This window comes from Haliotis cracherodii, unplaced genomic scaffold (genome assembly GCF_022045235.1).
Source record: "Haliotis cracherodii isolate W230 unplaced genomic scaffold, xgHalCrac1.p SCAF_18, whole genome shotgun sequence".
Taxonomy (NCBI): domain Eukaryota; kingdom Metazoa; phylum Mollusca; class Gastropoda; order Lepetellida; family Haliotidae; genus Haliotis; species Haliotis cracherodii.
In genome coordinates this window covers 22,268,841-22,289,654 of record NW_027266273.1, presented here as the reverse complement: position 1 = coordinate 22,289,654, position 20,814 = coordinate 22,268,841, and the positions used below count along the sequence as shown (strand labels likewise).

At 42.1% G+C, this 20,814-nt stretch overlaps 1 protein-coding gene across 1 annotated transcript in view; it reads right to left on the bottom strand.

Annotated features, from left to right (window-relative positions):
• Positions 1-20,814, bottom strand: part of LOC139465552 (histone-lysine N-methyltransferase 2C-like) — an 84,823-nt gene that overhangs the window by 1,489 nt on the left and 62,520 nt on the right. The window contains exons 61-77 of the mRNA XM_071247269.1: positions 17,765-18,067; positions 16,922-17,089; positions 13,254-13,413; positions 12,038-12,549; positions 11,362-11,507; positions 10,318-10,707; positions 9,622-9,726; positions 8,754-8,863; positions 7,716-7,959; positions 7,131-7,243; positions 6,549-6,675; positions 5,634-5,796; positions 4,491-4,627; positions 3,353-3,483; positions 2,974-3,151; positions 1,929-2,045; positions 757-939 (exon numbers count right to left, since the gene is read on the bottom strand). Of these exons, the coding sequence (XP_071103370.1) occupies positions 757-939; positions 1,929-2,045; positions 2,974-3,151; positions 3,353-3,483; positions 4,491-4,627; positions 5,634-5,796; positions 6,549-6,675; positions 7,131-7,243; positions 7,716-7,959; positions 8,754-8,863; positions 9,622-9,726; positions 10,318-10,707; positions 11,362-11,507; positions 12,038-12,549; positions 13,254-13,413; positions 16,922-17,089; positions 17,765-18,067 (3,287 nt within the window). The remainder of the gene's footprint in view (positions 1-756; positions 940-1,928; positions 2,046-2,973; positions 3,152-3,352; positions 3,484-4,490; positions 4,628-5,633; positions 5,797-6,548; positions 6,676-7,130; positions 7,244-7,715; positions 7,960-8,753; positions 8,864-9,621; positions 9,727-10,317; positions 10,708-11,361; positions 11,508-12,037; positions 12,550-13,253; positions 13,414-16,921; positions 17,090-17,764; positions 18,068-20,814) is intronic.

Below are 20,814 nucleotides of genomic sequence, written 5' to 3'. Positions count from 1 at the left end.
TTTCAACAGTATTCCAGTTATATAACGGCCTGTCAGCTTAATGTGGGAGGAAAGTGATGTAGGTCTCCAATGTTTACCACTTTGGTGAAATCCACTAATCTAGAGTTGGGGTGAGATGAGTGAGTTAGTGAGTGAGTTGGGTTTAACGCCTCTTTTAACAGTATTCCAGTTATATCGCGGCGTGTCAGCTTAATGTGGGAGGAAAGCCCGAAGTGATGCAGGTCTTAGATGTTTACCACTTTGGTGAAACCCACTAGCACGTGCATGGTGCCGACAAACCTAGAAACATAACTGGGGCGAACCGGGATTTGAAGCCACAGTTATAGGTTTCTGGCATGTCCAAGGGATGCAAGTCTGTACTGCAAATCATGGTGCCTTGATGGGTCTTACACATCCAGAATACACCTTATTCTGATTCGGCAAAGGGGTGGTATTTGATATAACTGGTCATGTCAACAGTAACTTGGCCTTATCCTCAGTAAGCTCTGTGTGAAAATTAGTATCTATATTTCATCAAAAACAGAGATCCTCATGGCTCGTTTTATCTCCAAGTAAGCTTGCTGTATGTGTAAGTAATTTCTGTATTTCTTCTGAAACAAAATTATCTTAACAGCTTCTTGGCTGTCATTATATCCCTGAACATGCTGTATGTGAACAGTATTTTGTAATTTTTTTGCTATATTTCTTCTATAACAAAAGGAATTTAATCTTAAGGCTGGTTTATCCTAAGTATGCTGTTCAGCAGGTGCCCCTCACCTCCTCGCCCTTGGCAAGGCGACGGCTGGTGATGATGATGATCTTGCTCTCTTTTTCGAAGGGAACGACCTCAGCCACACAGTTGGGGGCGCAGGAATGGTTGATGTATCTGGCAGGGCCACCTGCCATTGTAGCGTCGATGACAATGTCACAATCGATGCGGAACATGTACACACCACGGTTCTGAAACATGGACGGACACAAGTCAGAACAAGATGTTTCTATACATATGTAATCAAACTCGAAGTCAAGTACAAAAAACATCATTCCACAGACATGTAATGTTTTATCAATACTGTATCTTCGGCATCTCTGCCAAGTCTGGCCTTCATCACTTAAGGAGTATCAGAGAAGATATCTAAGAGCATGATAAAAGTGGAAAAGTCTTTCAAATACAGTGTCTGGTTTACTGGGGGTCACAGCGTTATGTACCGTTCAACTAACCCCTTTTTGACATACTGTAGTTCCATAGTCTTTGCCTCAATGGCCGAAACAATGGCTGTTTTGGCCTGGACCAGGCAAAGTGTAATGGACACACTAATCATACTGGCAATTGCAGGTCCGCCTTTCGTGGACGGTTTGGGCCTACTTGAACCTATTTTGCTATTTTCTCCTATATCCAAGGGTGTAGGATGGTGAAACTTTGCCAGAGCAATCCTTCTGACAACCTCATGTGCTGACGCTCGAAAAAGTCTTTTAGAAGTAAAGTATGGCTTCCATTTGAAATATAGGCAAAAACCAATCAACTTATGCTGGTAAAACATAGTGGCAGGCTGATGTGTTCACGTGGGAATTAAAAATTGGTTTTCCAATTTTTCACCTACTTTATAATGTAATTACCCCCCACAGTATTTTCACTAGTCACCACCTATTATGCTGTAAAGGTTGAGTTATGGTCAAAATTTGTAATATTGCCCCACTAACAACTCCCATGCCAAATTTTTATATATTTTGAAAAAAGATGGCCAATTAATATGATTAAAGGATTTCTAAAACTGGATCTGAATACTGCCAACAAAAGCTGGCTGGGATTATTCATACTGTGTCAGCTCCACAGTCACATTTGATATGAGATGGCAAAAAAGCAAAAGATGACAACAGATGGATGGACAACTTGACTAGCAGTCAGGAGATCTAACAATTTACTTGCTTTTCCTTCTGCGGACACGTACCTGATCTTCATACACCTTTTCCCGTCGGTTGGCTACCTCGTTCCGGATGAGGTCCCCGATGTATTCAATCACCATTGTGTGCTTCTCAAGGTCGCGGGCAGCAAACAGACCCAAACCCTGGAAACAGGTCACAGTCAACACAGTGAGGAGAGAGTGAGGAGAGAGTGAGAGGGGCACAGAGTAGTGAGAGAGGGACAAATGAAGGGGCACCAAGTAGTTGCGAGTGTAAGATACATTCGGAAATATTCCACCTATTTCGCTCAGAGGAAACCCGTTGTACCCACGTGGTGAATTGTAGCTTGACCTTCCATGTGAGGAGCAAATCTTCAACCAGCAGGCAATCCCACCTCCAGATTTATTATAGATGCAAAGTGACACAAACATCTCTTGCAATATCACAGTAATCTATAAAAAAAATGGGTCTGAACCAGATAATCCACTGCTCAATTTAAAGAGCAACCATCCATCCATCAACCAAGTCACAGAGTCTCAACATCCGATTCATTAAATCGCTTCTTCAGGCCGACCAATGAAAACATGATTTACTGTGTTTGGTTCCATTGAAGATGTGGTGGGATTAAATCATTACATTCGCACCCTTCATGAGGATTGTGTCTTGTTTGGAATTTATGAGGCTGTTTGTACTTAAAGTGTGTACATATTCCATACTTTGATGGCTTTCTGCTGGTTTTCATTGATAGGCCTACTCTTTCGGCAAGCATGGGTTGCTGATGACCAGTTCTAACCCCCAATCCCCATGGGGTACAAGACAAGTATGAGAAGACATGTGCATCAATGTAACAGAAAGTAGGACAGTTGTATGTTAGTCCAACACAGACCTCAACTGTACTACTTCGCCGAAGCATACAGTGTATGCTGAGGATTACTTACTAAAGAATGATGTTGCTATTGTAGGCTGTTTATTTACCACTAGGTTACCCAATGGCCAAGACAAAAATGTTTTCATACAGAAAGAGCAGGTAGAACTGTGAACCTTTCAGTTCCAACTATCTCTTTCTGATCATTCTACAAGAGATGTAGTTACCTGAATTCCTGATCTGGCGAGGAAGACGTTGGTCTTCCATTCCGTCTTGAGTCGGCGATACTGCTGGGACTTGGAATGTACAAACTGCTTCATGTAGGGTGAATTGACGTCTCCTGTCACACCGGTTACCGTGGTCGGGAGGGACCGGGAGTTGCTGGACTGGAGGGTGTGAGGGCGGCTACAAACACGAACGGTCAAAGTGTCAGTGAGGACTTTTTTAACAGTATTTAATGGCATGTCACCATATTCTGAGAAGATAACCCAGAGGTAGTAATTGTTTTTTAGTTTGTTGTTTAACGCTGCATAGGTTGCTGAAGACCTATTCTACGCCGGATCTTCACAGGTCCACATCACATGAAGGGACGGATTATTCTCCTACCGTTTGAAGTGTGTTCTAAGCTTGGGTTCAGTTCTGGCACATCCTGTTGGGTTGATGGCCAGCGGCATTTCGATGAGAGGTGAGCGGCCATAGCGGAAACAGTAGTTGCCAAGGAGATCTGTTCCTGGCAGCTGAAACAGGCAAACAAACATATCAACACACTATTCAGGAATCACAGATGTGGGACGAGATCAAGGACAGCACTGCATCACAACCACAGCAGGGGACATAACACCTTCACAAACTACTTCCCATTCCGATATGGAAACAAACAGCATAGTGTTCTGTCCAAGATGTGTATGGTCTGCAATATTAAAGCTACATCATGACAGCCAGTGATGAAATAGAGCATGCTCACTCTCACCACTAGTCAGTTGAGAGCAAACTCCACCTTTTGAGTAGGATAACACACTATCTGGTCGTGATGGTCTAGCTGCCTTCCACGACATGCATGTGGTACTGGTCTAGCTGTTTTCCACGACATGCATGTGGGTCTAGCTGCCTTCCACGACATGCATGTGGTACTGGTATAGCCGCCTCCCGTGACATGCATGTGGTACTGGTCTAGCTATTTTCCGCGACATGCATGTGGTACTGGTCTAGCTATTTTCCACAACATGCATGTGGGTCTAGCTGCCTTCCATGACATGCATGTGGTACTGGTCTAGCTGCCTTCCATGACATGCATGTGGTACTGGTCTAGCCGCCTTCCACAACATGCATGTGGTACTGGTCTAGCCGCCTTCCACAACATGCATGTGGTACTGGTCTAGCCGCCTTCCACAACATTCATGTGGTACTGGTCTAGCTGTTTTCCACGACATGCATGTGGTACTGGTCTAGCTGCCTTCCACGACATGCATGTGGTACTGGTCTAGCCGCCTTCCACAACATGCATGTGGGTCTAGCTGCCTTCCACGACATGCATGTGGTACTGGTCTAGCCGCTTTCCACGATATGCATGTGGCACTGGGGATTTATTCTTCCATGCATGCCCCATCAGGTTCTCACTGACAATGATCTCTGACAATTAATCATGAACAACAGTTCATCATATATCCTAAATCTGCAGCCAACTGTTACACTGTCTTGTGTCCCAACTGTACAAGTGACATCACTTCAGTAACCTGCTACTTACCGATTCCAACACTTTGAGTATGTTAGGCTCGGTGAGACCGAATAGCTCCTCGCCGGTGATGAAGTTGGAGAACATCTTGACAAGGTCTGCACCGCGGCGGATATCTTCCAGCGGCTTGAGAATGTGCATCCATGCATCTGCAACAGAAACAACATAGATATAACAATGACACAGGACATCAAGCAGGACAACAAAGCAACTGGCGGGGAAACTAGAAAGGACTAGCATACTCTCTACCATCTTCCCGAGGCAAGTGAGTTAACTGACTATAAAAATCCAGTTTCCACCCTTGCCGAACTAGGTTGGAATTACTGGGTTCGATCGTAGCGCCACAAGTGGATATTACGAGTTATGTCCTGTCTATGCCTCTCCTATTGACCAATCAGATTCGGCCTTTCGTATCCCTTGCATTTGCTTCAAACAAAACAGTGGCGCCCAGTCTTGACGATCTGATCGATAATCAAGATCTATATTGTGATCAAACGAGTCTTACATCGCGAAGTGCATCAAATCACGTGAGCACCTTGATTAAAAACATGAAAAGATATAGAAAATATCTGTTGACAACGAGTTAGCAGTGCACATGCTTTGCAAATCCTGCAGTCAACCAAAATCTGCATGACACTTTACGAACCGGACTTTGATTGGACTATGCATTGACTCGTTAGTCCAGCGAAATTTTAACTCCATAATACCAGCCTAGTTCGGCAAGGGTGGAAACTGGACTTTTATAGTCAGTTAACTCACTTGCCTCAGGAAGATGACTCTCTACATGTTAATAATAGCAAGTACTGTGTATCATGTTAATAATAGCAAGTACTGTGTATCATGTTAATCATAGCAAGTACTGTGTATCATGTTAATAATAGCAAGTAGTGTGTATCATGTTAATAATAGCAAGTAGTGTGTATATGACTAAAATGCAATTGTCGTATGATGACACACAATCAACAAAGTGTCACATACACTCAAGATCAGCCTATTCAGCCAGAGTAGGTTATGGTTATGTTATTTTCAAGTAGCCGGAACATACGCACTGTAGCATAGGGCTTATAGATTATATTTTTCTTTCATGACTGAAAGCTAAAAGTCAGAAAGTATTTCTATGTTACAATACAAAGGTCACCCTGTGACCACGCCCACCTTTGGGAGAGCTCTCCTTGAAGAGTGTATCCGAGTAGCCCTCCTCCTCTATCTTGATGGTGAACTCGGGGCTGCCATCATTGTCGGAGATGCTGCAGGTGTACCGACACCGCTTGTACAGCTGCCGCATGCTCCAGTAGAAGCGACTTGTGCGGAAGCCAACCTGGAAATAGTCACCAACATGCACAACTTTAACATTGATGGAAACGCAAAAAATCTCAGGACAGTGCTTCTGTGACATCATGATATGGCAATTATGTACCCCTTGGGCAATATGTTCCCGTATAACATGGGGCCTCCTGATGCTAATTACACGGGGAATATTTGACAGTATAATGTAACAGTATTACTATGCTTACTACAAGTACTAGACAATTGGGATAGCGATGGAGGCAATTTAATAGAGGAAATGTGACAGAGGACAATTAATGAAGGACATGTGACAGAGGACAGTCAATGGAGGATAGTGGATGGAGGACATGTAACAGAGGACATTTATTGAAGGACATAGAGGACATTTATTGGAGGACGATTGATGGAGGGCATGGACAGAGGACATTCAATGGAGGATAGTGGATGGAGGACATGTAACAGAGGACATTTATTGAAGGACATAGAGGACATTCATTGGAGGACGATTGATGGAGGACATGGACAGAGGACATTTAATTGAGGACATGCGAAAGAGCAACATTTAATAAAGAAGGAAATGTGGCCAATTAAAATGGTGGAGAGTCTATGGAGGACATGTGACATGACATTTAATGCTAGATTGTCGATGGAAGACATGTAATGGAGGACATTTGCGTAGGAGGTGTGACAGAGGACATTTAATGGGGGACATTCAGTGGAGGATATGAGACATATAATGGAGGCCATACCTGACACGGCCATGGTAGAAGTGTCTCTACTTACAGGGTATATGTAGTCCTTGGTGTGGAACCTGCCTGTCTGGATCTGGTGGGGCAGAAGCTGGCCGATGCTGTGGAGGGTGAGCGAGCCCACCCTCAGCGTGTGGCTTCCTTCATCCTGGTGGATCATGCTGCAAACACAGGTTGGACATTACATCATCTAAGGACATCAATTATCTAGAGACAGATGTACAAATTAGCTGAAATGTCTGCAATGGCATTTACGTAAAAATTGCTGCAATATCTCTGGCATGGACATCAAGAATAGTATGCACATATTGTGAGTGAGTGAGTGAGTGAGTGAAGGGTGTCCGCACCATTAGAGCTACATCAAGGCGGCCTTCAAAATAATACAAACTAAGCCACACACCAGTGTGTGACAGAATGTGATGACACACTGTTGTACCAAGTACATACTGGGGCCAATCATGAACTGGAATTCACACAGGAACACATTGTACTCATGTTAACTTCTGTCAAATAGCATGACAGGACAAGGAACAAATTATGATCATTTTCCAGCCAAGCATGCAAATATGGTGCATGCCAATGGGCGACTTCATGAATGCAAAGGCGGCATGCTGACCTGGCCACCTGCTTGTCCTCGTCCCGGTTGACGTAGACGCGGCGATGGACCACCAGGGTCTCCAGCTCATTTTCCACAGGAGACTTGGGGGCGTGGACAGGACACAGCAGAGTCTGTGAATAGAGCCACAGACAACATGGAGATACAATGGAAACCACACATCCGAACATTCTCTGATCTCTTCCACTGGCAAAGAGACCATCATGAGAGATGTAACAACAAACAAATCTTCACTATTATCTCAGTTCATGTACCTTATGGCAATAAAACTTGATACAACAGCCTAAATATGAAGAACCATTTTCTCCTTGTACTAGCTGTGGAGAATACAGCTCTACGTCAATGTAACTTAATAAGCTTGTCACAATGTGAATAAGCGATCATTGTTTTTCCAGCTACATCTCACTCAGTAGCCTGTAAACAATTGAGTCTGAACCAAGCAGGTTAACAGTAACTGAAAGAACAGTCCAATGTGGTGGGTGACACAATCAGCCACGTTTGACGCAGAGTCGGACCACCCAATCCATTTTGATAATTTGATAGTGTGAACACAATAGCAGGGAGAAACAACAGCTGAGCGCATACCTTGTCCTGGAAGAACATGCAGGCCACCCTCTTGGCACATGGGAGATGGTACGTGTGGGTACACCGGATCTTGAAGCAGCTGAGAGTGGCTCCCTGCTTCCCACAGACGATACACTCCAGGGACACTCCTCGTTTGAAGGCCACCTCCACGTTCATCAGGGCTCCGTTCAGGGTCTCGTACACCTCGTACGACCACAGGGCACAGTTCAGATGCACCCATTTATCAACATCCAGGTTGAGAAGTCTGTAATGAAAACATTTATGTGTTATGTTCATATTACATAGAATACTGAATTTACTGTACACCACACTCAATCCACGACAGCCACAGATAGAAAGGAAGAACCCCATCATGGCCACGCCAATAATAGATTATTACCATGATGTCCTGCTTACAGATTACAGGTCAATGACCAATGACAGAGGCCAATCATACTCCCATTTTTTAGCAAAGTATTCTCAATTTCCCCATATTCCAACAAAAAGGGCTTGTTTTTCACTATTACAGTGTCACTTGAACAGGGGTCCCGTGAAAATTCCAGGTTAGAATAGGTCTTTAGAACTAATGCTTGTCATAAGAAGTGACTATCGGTATCGGGTGGGCAGACTTGGCAGACGCATGTCATCGTATCCCAAACGCATAGATTGATAATGCCAAGTGCAGGATTGTCTGGTCCAGATTCGATTATTTACAGACCGTCATCATACAGCTAGTGTGGTGTTAAACAACAACAACAACAAAAAAATTTGACAGGGGACCAAGAATCTGGCTTCCAACAAGCAGATCCTGGTAGCAGGACACATGACTCTGCACAAAGAAATATCTTGCCAAAGCCCACCGAAACAGCCAACCCATAGGTAAACACAACATCCTAAAACCAGATGTAGGCCCTGTTCCACAAAGTGATTTTAGCGCTAAGATGATTGTTAACATTAACATAGACTTCCGACTATGTTCGCTTTGTTGAACAGGGCAATGTTCCAACTGGCACTGAAACACTCCTGTAACAAGTCTATGTAAGGCAACGGGAGAGTTACCTTGAGGAGCTGTCTGTGTCTCCGTCACCAGGCTCCTGGCAGAAGGTGCAGTTCCTCTTGTCCTCCTTCCCGATGCTGAAGTGCACCACCATGTCCATGCGGCTCCAGATCTGCAGCACACACCATCACATTGCAGGCACACGAAACAGCACGCAGGTAATACAGGTAGTATTTGGCAATAGTGACTCCAAAACTATGGATACTTATTTGATCCATGGAGAAGCCTCCTGTTGCATTTGTGACAACTTCTATTGTTTAACTAACCTGACATTACAATGTACTGATGTCATATTTTTCACTTGAGATGTATTTTATGATGTGATTGCATGAAATGGAAATCAATTCATTTGTGTCATTATTTTAACAATAATTCCTGTCTAGCCCAGCAAAGTCATGCAATACATATGAGCTCGACCGACGTCATACCCGTATCCATCCCATAATCTGCTTTCATGAGAGATCTGGGTAAATAGTGAGGTCAGTACCTCAAGAATGGAGACGTGTTTTTGTTAGCAGTTTTATGGAGATGGCAGTATTCCTGCTACAGCAGCATGTATATAATCAAGTATGGACCAGGTATGTTGGTGCTTGATACAGATACAATGACACCACATCAGTCTGGTTAGAGTCGGCTATATGTATGTACTTGTGGTTCCACCATCTGGTCATTAACCACCCGATGAGTGGACTTGTTTGAGTGCACAGGTTGTATGTACTGTACAATAGGGGTCCTGACAACACCTTGAAGCCTCTGACCACAAGTAGGTAGTACTGATGTATTGCCACCCTATTCTGACCATAGAATGAATGCCTATGGGGTTTCAAGTAATGTTGACATATAGCATGAAGCAAGCTTCCATGGTGGTACCTGATCCAGTTCCTTCACGGGTGTAGTCGGGTACAGTCCCAGGCTGTCCTGCATCTTCAGGTCCCAGCGCTGCCATCGGATGTCCTTCCACTTCTTCACCATGGGCTGCAACATCGCAACTCAACATGTACACGGACACACACACGACAACAGGGCTACTGTATTAAGTGAGTGAGTGAGTGAGTGAGTGAGTGAGTGAGTGGTTTTACACCGCTCTTAGCAATATTCCAGCAATATTATGGCTGCGACCACCAGAAATAGGCTTCACAGATTGTACCCATGTGGGGAATCAAACCCAGGGCTTTGGCGTAGTGGACAGGGATAGCAAGATATTTCATACTAGTGGCGGTTGACTAAGGGAAAAAACAAGATGGTGTATACATGTGATTGTCTGGTATGACAGTAAGTGAGCAAAGGAATGTATGGACTTGATCAGGTCAATTATGCTGTAGTTAGATGTGTGGTCTTTAGGTGTTGCTGTAAGAAATGAATATAGAGCCATAGCCTGGGCAGTTAAGTTTCTGGTAACAAAAGACTGTCTCTATTACCCTATTTGTGTATACATATACTATAAGCGATATCAGTTTGGCATATCACTGAAGAATAGGTCTGTCCTATCAAAAGTTGAGTAGCATCGTTCTCCCATGCTGAAAGAGACAGAAGCAGGTTAACAGTGTGAAGAAGTTGGGAGGTTACCTTGACTGGTTGCATCTGCGGTAGCTGAATGTCAGAAGCGGTGCTGCTGCTCCGGCGGTGTTTCTTCCCCGGCTTTTCCTCCTTCTTCACTGGTGGACTTGGCAATGCGGGCGACGGCATGGGCGACTTGGACACAGTGGATGAAGAGAGAGGGGTGGTGGGTGTTGCTGGCTGGTCCCGGGCCGACTGTGGGGTGATGGGTGGGGTGGTGGAGATGGACAGAGCCGAGGTGACAGGGACGTGGCGAGGAGATGTGGACGGTGTACATCCACTCTTGTGCTCCACTAGGTTTCCAGCTTCTGTCTCATGGGGCTGTGGCATCTGGTGCGTGATGGTGAACTGCATGTAACAGTTCATGCTGCAGAATGTCACCTCTTCATCCTCACAGTCCTGCAACACAACTTTCTTGTTTACAACTCGCAAGTGAGTTTCATTTAACGGCGCATTGACTGACTGAGTATGGTTTTTACGCCGCTTTTAGCAATATTCTAGCAATATCAAGGATGGGGACACCGGAAATGGGCTTTCACACATTGTACCCATGTCGGGAATCAAACCCAGGTCTTCGGCGTGACGAGTGAACATTTTAACCAATAGGCTACCCGACCGCCCCTAACGACGCATTGAACAGTATTCCAGTCATATCACAGTGTGTCAGCTTGATGTGGAAGGAAAGCATAATACAGCTCTTTATGACTTTGTTGAAACCCACAAGCACAGGTATAGTACTGAAAAACCGAGAAACATAATTGGGGCAAACCAAGATTAGACCAAATGATCATAGGGTTCTGGCATGCCCAAGGGATGCAACTCTGCACACACAACTTATTGAGGTACCTTCGACGACTCCGCAAACATTTAAAAAACAAAAACAAAAAAAAACAATATAATAGTACAACATTTCCAAACATTTGCAAAGCTTACATTATAAAACATATAACTGCTTACTGTCAAGAAATAACTCATTCAGACCTATTTCCTTCAAGAAATAAAAAATTTAATTTACAAGTGGATATATGATAAAGAGTAGAAAGCAACACATACTCCACTCACCTGCTCATCCTTTGTAAGGAAAGGAAGCTCAGTTTTCTTCTTGCGGATCCCAGAGCTGAGCACTACCACGTCACAGTGGCGGCAGAACTTGGGTTTGGCCTTGATCAAAGACTGGATGTTGACAGCTTCTTCCTTGTCTGAAAACAGCAACATCAAGTTTACAGCCACACCTTGCACAAATATGGTTAGTTATAGTTTTCAGCTGACAAATTCTAGACAATTCTATTTTGAGAGATATTCAGTTTGACATGCCACCAATAACACAAAAATAAAAACCAAATTAATTGATTATTGACTGAAAAACCTTCAAACTTCATAAGTTGTTCACAAGTGGCCACCATACATATCCATATAAAAATTTGCATTGTTGACACTAGGATAGAAGGGAGCACTTGCCCATGAAGATACTATTACTTGCACAACTGATTACGGTCAGTTGACAGTGAAGAGGACTTCTGTTGAAAATCTCAATATTTTACATAGTGTGATCACAGCCAAAATACAGAATTTATGGCAATGAAGAAATAGAGGTTTTGCATTCGAAGGAATTATCAAGATTTATTGTTGTTGACAGAATAGACAAGGCATGTAGCCAAGAAGAGTTAAATGACCCTTCAAGTCTAATGTTTCTGTTGTGTTACAGCTAGATGATGGTTATATTACTTACGTGTGAGATTCACTTTGTATGTATCTGGGGACGGGCTCCTCGTCATCTCGTATGTTGGTGGAACAGCAATTTTTAACAGATCAGCAATGGCAGATATCACTCCCCCAATATCTTCAGCAGCTGTAGCTGACAAGGTCAAGGTCACAGACACCTGCTGGTCCAAGCTGGGGTCAATGAAAGGGCGTGCAAGACTTGACGTCAAGGCTGGCATTTTGGCCGTCAGTGTGTCTTTACTACTCAGTAAACTGTCAATATTTCTTTCCTTCTTTTCTGCAAGCAACACATCGCCATGTTCAGCTATTTTGGAGAGGTCTTCTTCCTTCAGCTCCTTCTTCTCGTCCTTGATCTCCGCCTTGATGGGGATCGGGTGCAGCAACGGCACTGCTGGGGATGCTCCTCGGTCATCGTCAGCTACAGCAGGCTCGATGGGACGAAGGGCAGGTAACTCTGTATCCTGTTCTCCAAAGCCTATCTCAGGAGATGATGAGGATATAACAGTATCCGGAGTGTCTCTGCAAAGTTCATGAGTGGTTGTAAGAATCACACTTCCATTAACTGGAACATTCACTTGACATTGCACATTAATTTCAAAGGCCTACTTTTAAACTTCCTGCGACTTTCTCTTATTTTCCACCCTGTTATATCCTTGCTTTAGACTTACATCAAGACAAATGATATAAACATCAACAGTTATTGGTGCAACCCAAACTCCTTTTAAGAAGACTATCTGGGAAGCGATTTTTGTCACTATGGTTACATATTCTATCTTAAAACCCCATAGTAACACTGGTGCATGATTCAAGGAGTCTAGAATCAATTTACTGATTATATATCATACAAGGCTCTATTATTTACAGGTTGCGTTACATAAGTGGAACATTGCCAAGATGGACGTTACACAACAAAGAAACAAACCTGTATACAGTAAACTACGGTTATAACGAACTTACGGATATAACAAACTTACGGTTATAATGAACTTACGGTTATAACGAACACGCTTATAACGAACTTACGGTTATAACGAACACGCTTATAACCAACTTACTTTTTGGGTCCCGACTATTTGCTGTAGTTATGCTGTATATATGCTTATAACGAACTACGGTTATAACGAACTAAAATTAGTAGTCCCTTTGAGTTCGTTATAACCGTATTTTACTGTACTATCATTCAATTAGACAAAGAAATCAATCTACTACAGGTGACCACTCACCTTGCGGACTGCTCCAGGTGGGGTTCGATCCTGGGCTGCGGGGGGATGACCGGCAGGAACGGCCTGATCATGCCAGGCAGGAGGGGCATGCGTTGAGCCAGGGCCTGTGCATGAACTCCAGCCGACAGCAGATGGTAGCGCTGCTCGTCTGTAATAGGACCTAAGTTACAGTGGCATTATTAGACAAGTCTGCGTCATAGCCAGCATGCAGAACACATGCTTGCAGCTCAGCACACAGACGGGCAGACGGACCAAGCAGAAGAGAGATGCTGGGATGAAGGAAGAAGCCAAGCAAAGGGTGACAACTCTCATGCACTCAAGTCACCTTCACTCCACTCCAAACAGAGGTCAGATTAATTATCACACCATAAGCCAATATCAAAAACACTTCCGATGTTGCAGTCAAAACCTTGAACCTACAATCAATGACATTACTGGGGTTAATTTTATTCATGGCTTAAGATTACAGGTGTTACCATGGTACATTTTATTCACGGCTAAAGATTACAGGTGTTACCATGGTTACTCAGTATATACTGATGGTCAACGGTTTCTTTGCTCTTCATTTTCTTTTCTTTTTTTGAAAAGTGTACCGGCATCCAGAATATTTTTCAAACCATATATATGGAAAAGGTATACCTGGACACAATACATATTCACTATTTACAGTTGGTTAAAATTAAAACTTTCAACTTTGACTTTAACGAATAGTAACGTTAATTATGATTTTGTGAAGTTAAAGAGTTACGTTAAGTACAGATGATCCCTCCTGGAACTGAAGGACACTGGTTAGATCCAAAGAGGGATAACCAGATTTTCAAGATTTACAAATTATGACAGAACATCCAGATGCCAGAGAACAAGGAGTTCTCCTTATTTTCCCGTTCCTCACTGGGGGCGGCTGTCAGGGTCAGATGGGATGACCAATACAGCATCTATGTAGATAATTTGGTCACAGTGGTAAAGTACATAAGCTGCCCTTTATGTTTGACCATCAGCATATTTTGATTAAGATAAACATGATTTGGCAAATACTATAGCAGTCTGTGACAAAACGGTTAACCAGGGATAGAAATTAACCAAGAAAGTCTACTACCCTGAACAGTGTACCACTAACCCCAAAAATGTTTGACATTCTACTCGCTTTGAGGATACCATTAAGAAACTTTTGAGTCAACCAGTCCGAATTTGTCTCTTAGCATCATTGTCAGTACATTTCAGTGTTATCATATGGTATTTTACAAGCTGAATTTACAGGACCGAACAGAATTTTACTAGCTGAATTTACAGGACCGAGCAGAATTTTACTAGCTAAATTTACAGGACCGAACAGAATTTTACTAGCTGAATTTACAGGACCGTACAGAATTTTACTAGCTGAATTTACAGGGCCGAACAGAATTTTCCAAGACTCAGGGACTAGTGGCTGAAGTTTCAGACTGCTACAGGGCTGTGATGATCAAGTTCCTGGCCATGATGGCACTGCACAGATTGACTGCCTGAATGAGGTCTATGCAAAAGCAAGTTTATCTTTCTAATACAGTTTTTCACTAAACAAAGCATGCATATTGTATTCATGAAACACCCTACTGAATGACAATAATCTCCAAGTTTGGGGAAATAGCTATATTAATCTCATTTTGGGAATTATTCTTCATACCTGATTTTCATCACACTTTGGAATCATTTCTTGTCAAAATTGATACTAGTTAATACATTAAACAACAATGGAATTTCTAGTAAACAGGAATAAGATATCAATGTTTACAAAATTTCAAAAGATGCATTTCAAAATTGTTCTTGATATGTCCTTAAAATCTCTTTTACATTTTCACGATGTTCATCTATCTATTTTCCTTTACTTTCAGGGCACATATTTACCTTCCAAACAGAAGCATCCATTAGTGTTCACAACAATTAAGTGCATCAGATCGAACATAAATAATTTGTGCAATACCTGGACAATCTTAAAGTTGATAATGAAGCTCGTCCATATTCAATCTCATTAAAATCAGGCCTCAGTTTTCGCCACCGCTAAACAAAGATCTGAGGACATCCCATTAGGGGTCACGTCAGAACGACCTATCATCCGACCAATCAGAGCATCGCTTACCAGATTATGAAAGTGACAGTGGGAATGTGATTTCTAACCATGCAACCTGGAAAACTTCAACTCCGAACGATAGTTAAGGGTTTTACGACTGAATCCATACAATCTAGACCATCTATTAGCCATTCTAGAATGTTCTTTTGATCAGGTTTCAAATTTGTAATCGAGAATTTGTCAAAATGTGTTTTGAAGCGTAGTCGCCAATTTGAAATTAGTGCCGAAAAGCACGAGAAAGCTGCCTACTGATTGGTCATTCCATTGGTCGGTCAAAGTTCACGCAAGGTGGGTCTGACGTGACCCGTAATGGAATGTCCTCAGATCTTTGTTTAGCGGAAGCGAGAACTAAGATCTGATTTCATTGAGATTGGTCCTTATTACAAGTCATCACTATGATGAGGGGTCTATCTCATTAAAGCCATTATCATAAAGAGCTACGTATTTTCAAAACACAGCACAACAAGTATTACCATGTCAATATTTAAGTACAAGGCCTTCCAGTTGTTATTCATATATTACACCAAAGTTTTCACAACCAGAGGTTGATTCGTTTGAAGATGATAGAGGATCTCATAATTTAGAATCCATGTAAAGGAAAGAGTATATTGATATCTGCAGCTGAATTCAGCAAAGGCTGGATGAGCCATGTACGAATCAAAATGTAATCAGTCAATGAAGGGTCACCCCAAGCCTTAGCTACTGCAGTAGCTTATGTCATACATACTACCATCAAAATGTCATACCGACTACTACCAATATGTCATACCTACTACCACCAATAAGTCATACCGACTACCACCAATGTCATACCGACTACCACCAATATGTCATACCGACTACCACCATATGTCATACCGACTACCACCAATAAGTCATACCGACTACCACCATATGTCATACCGACTACCACCAATAAGTCATACCGACTACCACCAACAAGTCATACAGACTACCACCAATAAGCCATACCGACTACCACCAATAAGTCATACCGACTACCACCAATATGTCATACAGACTACCACCACTAAGTCATACCGACTACCACCAACAAGTCATACCGACTACCACCAATAAGTCATACCGACTACCACCAACAAGTCATACCGACTACCACCAATAAGTCATACCGACTACCACCAACAAGTCATACCGACTACCACCAAGATGTCATACCGACTACCACCAATAAGTCATACCGACTACCACCAATAAGTCATACCGACTACCACCAATATGTCATACAGACTACCACCAATATGTCATACAGACTACCACCAATATGTCATACGACTACCACCAATAAGTCATACCGACTACCACCATTAAGTCATATCGACTACCACCAATAAGTCATACCGACTACACCAATATGTCATACCAACTACCACCAATAAGTCATACCGACTACCACCAATAAGTCATACCGACTACCACCAATAAGTCATACCGACTACCACCAATAAGTCATACCGACTACCACCACTTTGTCTTCGGTCAATGGAGGGTGACTCCATGGTGCAGGAGTCGCAACTACCATGTGAATCAAACTATGGCCTACCTGTGAATGGTACAGTCTGTCCATCACTGAGGAAGCGTCTCCGTGCAGCGATGTCAGCACCAGGTTGTCGGATGCCCAGCGGGAAGTTGGGATGCTGAAGACTACCATAGAAGTCAGGTAATCCTTCCATATAAGCTTTCCCATAACTGCCTTTCACCTGATTTTCAGCTGTAAAGAAAACCAAATATTGCTTGTATGACAGGAAATTTAAATCAATCTAACTAACGTGGGGGAATGATCAACACTAGCCTATACCATAATCTCATAATACTATATCCTCCAGAGGCCAGAATTTGCTGGGATCTGAGCAGAGATTGTGGAGTTTCAAGTAACAAAATTACATTCCATTTACATGCTCTGCGCTGGTCCTCATACAGAGAGAGTGCTCTGGATAGCTTATCTTGGAGACAGATGACGGAGATCATATAACTAAGTACAAAACACTGAGTAACAAAGTAATAAGGTATTATCTATTGAGTTAAACTTTTAGAAACAAAAGTGCTCATAATGGCATCTCATGCCTGGTAATTTAAGGGTTGGATCTTGGTTCAAACAAAATGAACATCCATTCTCAAATTAGATAAGAAATTAAAATGTAGGGCAGTTTGTAATAAACAAAAGTTATAAAAGTCCATTCTATTTGAACTTAAATGAGTTTAAAATGATGCTAAACTTAATACATGAATAAACTTGTGTCATTCAGAATGAGACATATATAACAGAAGCAGTGAGAGGGAACCTTGGCCTGACCGACGATGTCAACAGGATGACACTGGAAGAAGTTACATGGTGAAGAGATTGTTACCACATGAATGGAAACTGGAGGTAGAGATAGCAACTTACCGGTGACTGAGTTGGCCCCCATGACCGGGACAATGTTGTTGTTTATTCCGATGGGTGGTTCTTGAAGATTGATGGGAGGGAGTGCCCTCAGCTGCTGAAGGAACGACTCTGTTCTTGCTTCTAGTTCAGTTTCCTTTCCTTTAGGTTTTCGGATTCGTTTCTTTGGCACAGCATCTTTGTTTTCTCCTTTCTTCCGACGTTTCAACTTCGTCTCCGGTCCTTCAGGGACAGGGTTCTTCCTCTTGGCTTTCCTCAGCTCCTCATATTCCTTACGTTTGCGCTCATACTCCTGTCTTCTCATTTCTGCATGAAAAGGATAGAAAATACTGTAATGCAGCAATCAGATGTGCATCTACAAGGCAGGCATGTATGTGTGAGTGTGTGAGTGTGTGTGTGTGAAAGTGTGTGTGTGTGTGAAAGTGTGTGTGTGCGTGAGTGATTGAGTAATGTTCTCAATAATGCTGAAGTCAGCACTATTATACCTATATCAACAATAACAATCTGTGTCCGACAATGCAAAATTCCTGGCAGACAAACAATGTCCACATTGTAACCACTAGGGGTGTCACATCTCACCAATGTATCTATGTGAGTTCAGCCCTACAGAAGCAGGAGGTTCTTGGGACCTACTCTGCCAGCATCACCAAGGTGAACACGTGTCATGTCATAAGATCATCACTGACACTCACAAGGCATGACAGAACAAAACGTTTCAAATGGGGACAATGACACACCTTTTATTATATCACTATTATACAGATCTGAATTATACTCTGAATTTAAGAAATTAAGTATTTAAATAAAATTAAAATATGAATAGAATTAATGATTTTTTCCCCAATTTGGCTGCCAGAGTCACTTAGTTTAGCATCCTGGATCAATGCCTGCACCTGACAGCTGATACAAGAACACAGCACATTTCTCCCGATGGTTGCAAAGAAGCAGAGGAAGAGACATGATTTGCATTTCTATCCTGTAATGTACTATGTCACTTCATAAATAAAAACAAAAATGTTTCATCAGAAAATTACAGTTAATAATACAAGGTATCACTTCAAAGGAGGCTATTTTATATGGAAATACTGTAAGCTTTTTCCAGGTATGTGTGTATGGAGTTTACAGTGAACTCTGTATAACTTAGCACTGCATTATGTTGTGCTTAAAGTGAACAATGTTTGTTTACCTTAGCACCACACTATGTTGTGCTTAAAGTGAACAATGTCTGTTTACCTTAGCACTGCATTATGTTGTGCTTAAAGTGAACCACGCTTGTTTACCTTAGCACTGCACTATGTTGTGCTTAAAGTGAACAATGTTTGTTTACCTTAGCACTGCACTATGTTGTGCTTAAAGTGAACAATGCTTGTTTACCTTAGCAGTGCACTATGTTGTGCTTAAAGTGAACAATGTCTGTATACCTTAGCACTGCACTATGTTGTGCTTAAAGTGAACAATGTTTGTTTACCTTAGCACTGCACTATGTTGTGCTTAAAGTGAACAATGTTTGTTTACCTTAGCACTGCACTATGTTGTGCTTAAAGTGAACCACGCTTGTTTACCATGACATTGCACAATGTTGTGTTTACTAGAAAATATGCTTGTTTAACTTAGTACTGCACTATGTTGCGCTTAAAGTGAACAATGCTTGTTTACCTTAGCAGTGCACTATGTTGTGCTTAACGTGAACAATGTTTGTTTACCTTAGCAGTGCACTATGTTGTGCTTAAAGTGAACAATGTTTGTTTACCTTAGCACTGCACTATGTTGTGCTTAAAGTGAACAATGCTTGTATACCTTAGCACTGCACTATGTTGTGCTTAAAGTGAACAATGTTTGTATACCTTAGCAGTGCACTATGTTGTGCTTAAAGTGAACAATGTCTGTATACCTTAGCACTGCACTATGTTGTGCTTAAAGTGAACAATGTTTGTTTACCTTAGCACTGCACTATGTTGTGCTTAAAGCGAACAATGTCTGTATACCTTAGCACTGCACTATGTTGTGCTTAAAGCGAACAATGTTTGTTTACCTTAGCACTGCACTATGTTGTGCTTAAAGTGAACAATGTTTGTTTACCTTAGCACTGCACTATGTTGTGCTTAAAGTGAACCACGCTTGTTTACCGTGACATTGCACAATGTTGTGTTTACTAGAAAATATGCTTGTTTAACTTAGTACTGCACTATGTTGCGCTTAAAGTGAACAATGCTTGTTTACCTTAGCAGTGCACTATGTTGTGCTTAAAGTGAACAATGCTTGTTTAACTTAGCACTACACTATGTTGTGCTTTAAGTGAACAATGCTTGTTTACCGTGGCATTGCACTATGTTGTGTTTACAAAGAACGATGCTTGTTTCCCGAAGCAATACACCATGTTGTGTTGAAGTGATCTGTAATCAATGTTTTACTTACCATAAAACTCAAATGTGTTGATCATGACATTAACCAATGGTGCCTTTACCTGAACACCAAATCATGGTGTGGTTACCATAAAACTGAACACAAACACTACAGACTAACTACTTCTGGAGGGGATAAAGTGGTGCAGGTCCCCAGTACTAGCACCGAAGTCTACAAGATCCCACTACTGCTGGATGAACTATGAAGTTTCTTTTTCGCCAGTTTTCATCCTATAGAAAAATTCTTAACATAGTGAAGACAAGATATTTGATGGATGACAACTTCTTATTCATAATGATGTAACTTAATAATAATGCTGTTTAGATCCTTATACCGTTGTCAAGAGATCACAAAACAAATAAGTTGCCATCCATAATATATCTTGTCTTTACTATTACTTACAAACTTCTAAAAATGCAAATCAAACAGTTGTTATTTTTCTCTGGCGATTCAAATTCAACCATATATTTCAGCAACTCATCACGTAGCCCTGCTAATTAATCATTGCCGAGCCATCCCCCCTTCCTTCCCTTATGCTATCAAGTCGCCCACTCCACCAACCATCCTCTGCAGACTGTCCAGCTGTTCGCCCTCCACTCCGTCCTCTGCTCTAAAACTGTGAGTGAGTGAGTGAGTGAGTGAGTGAGTGA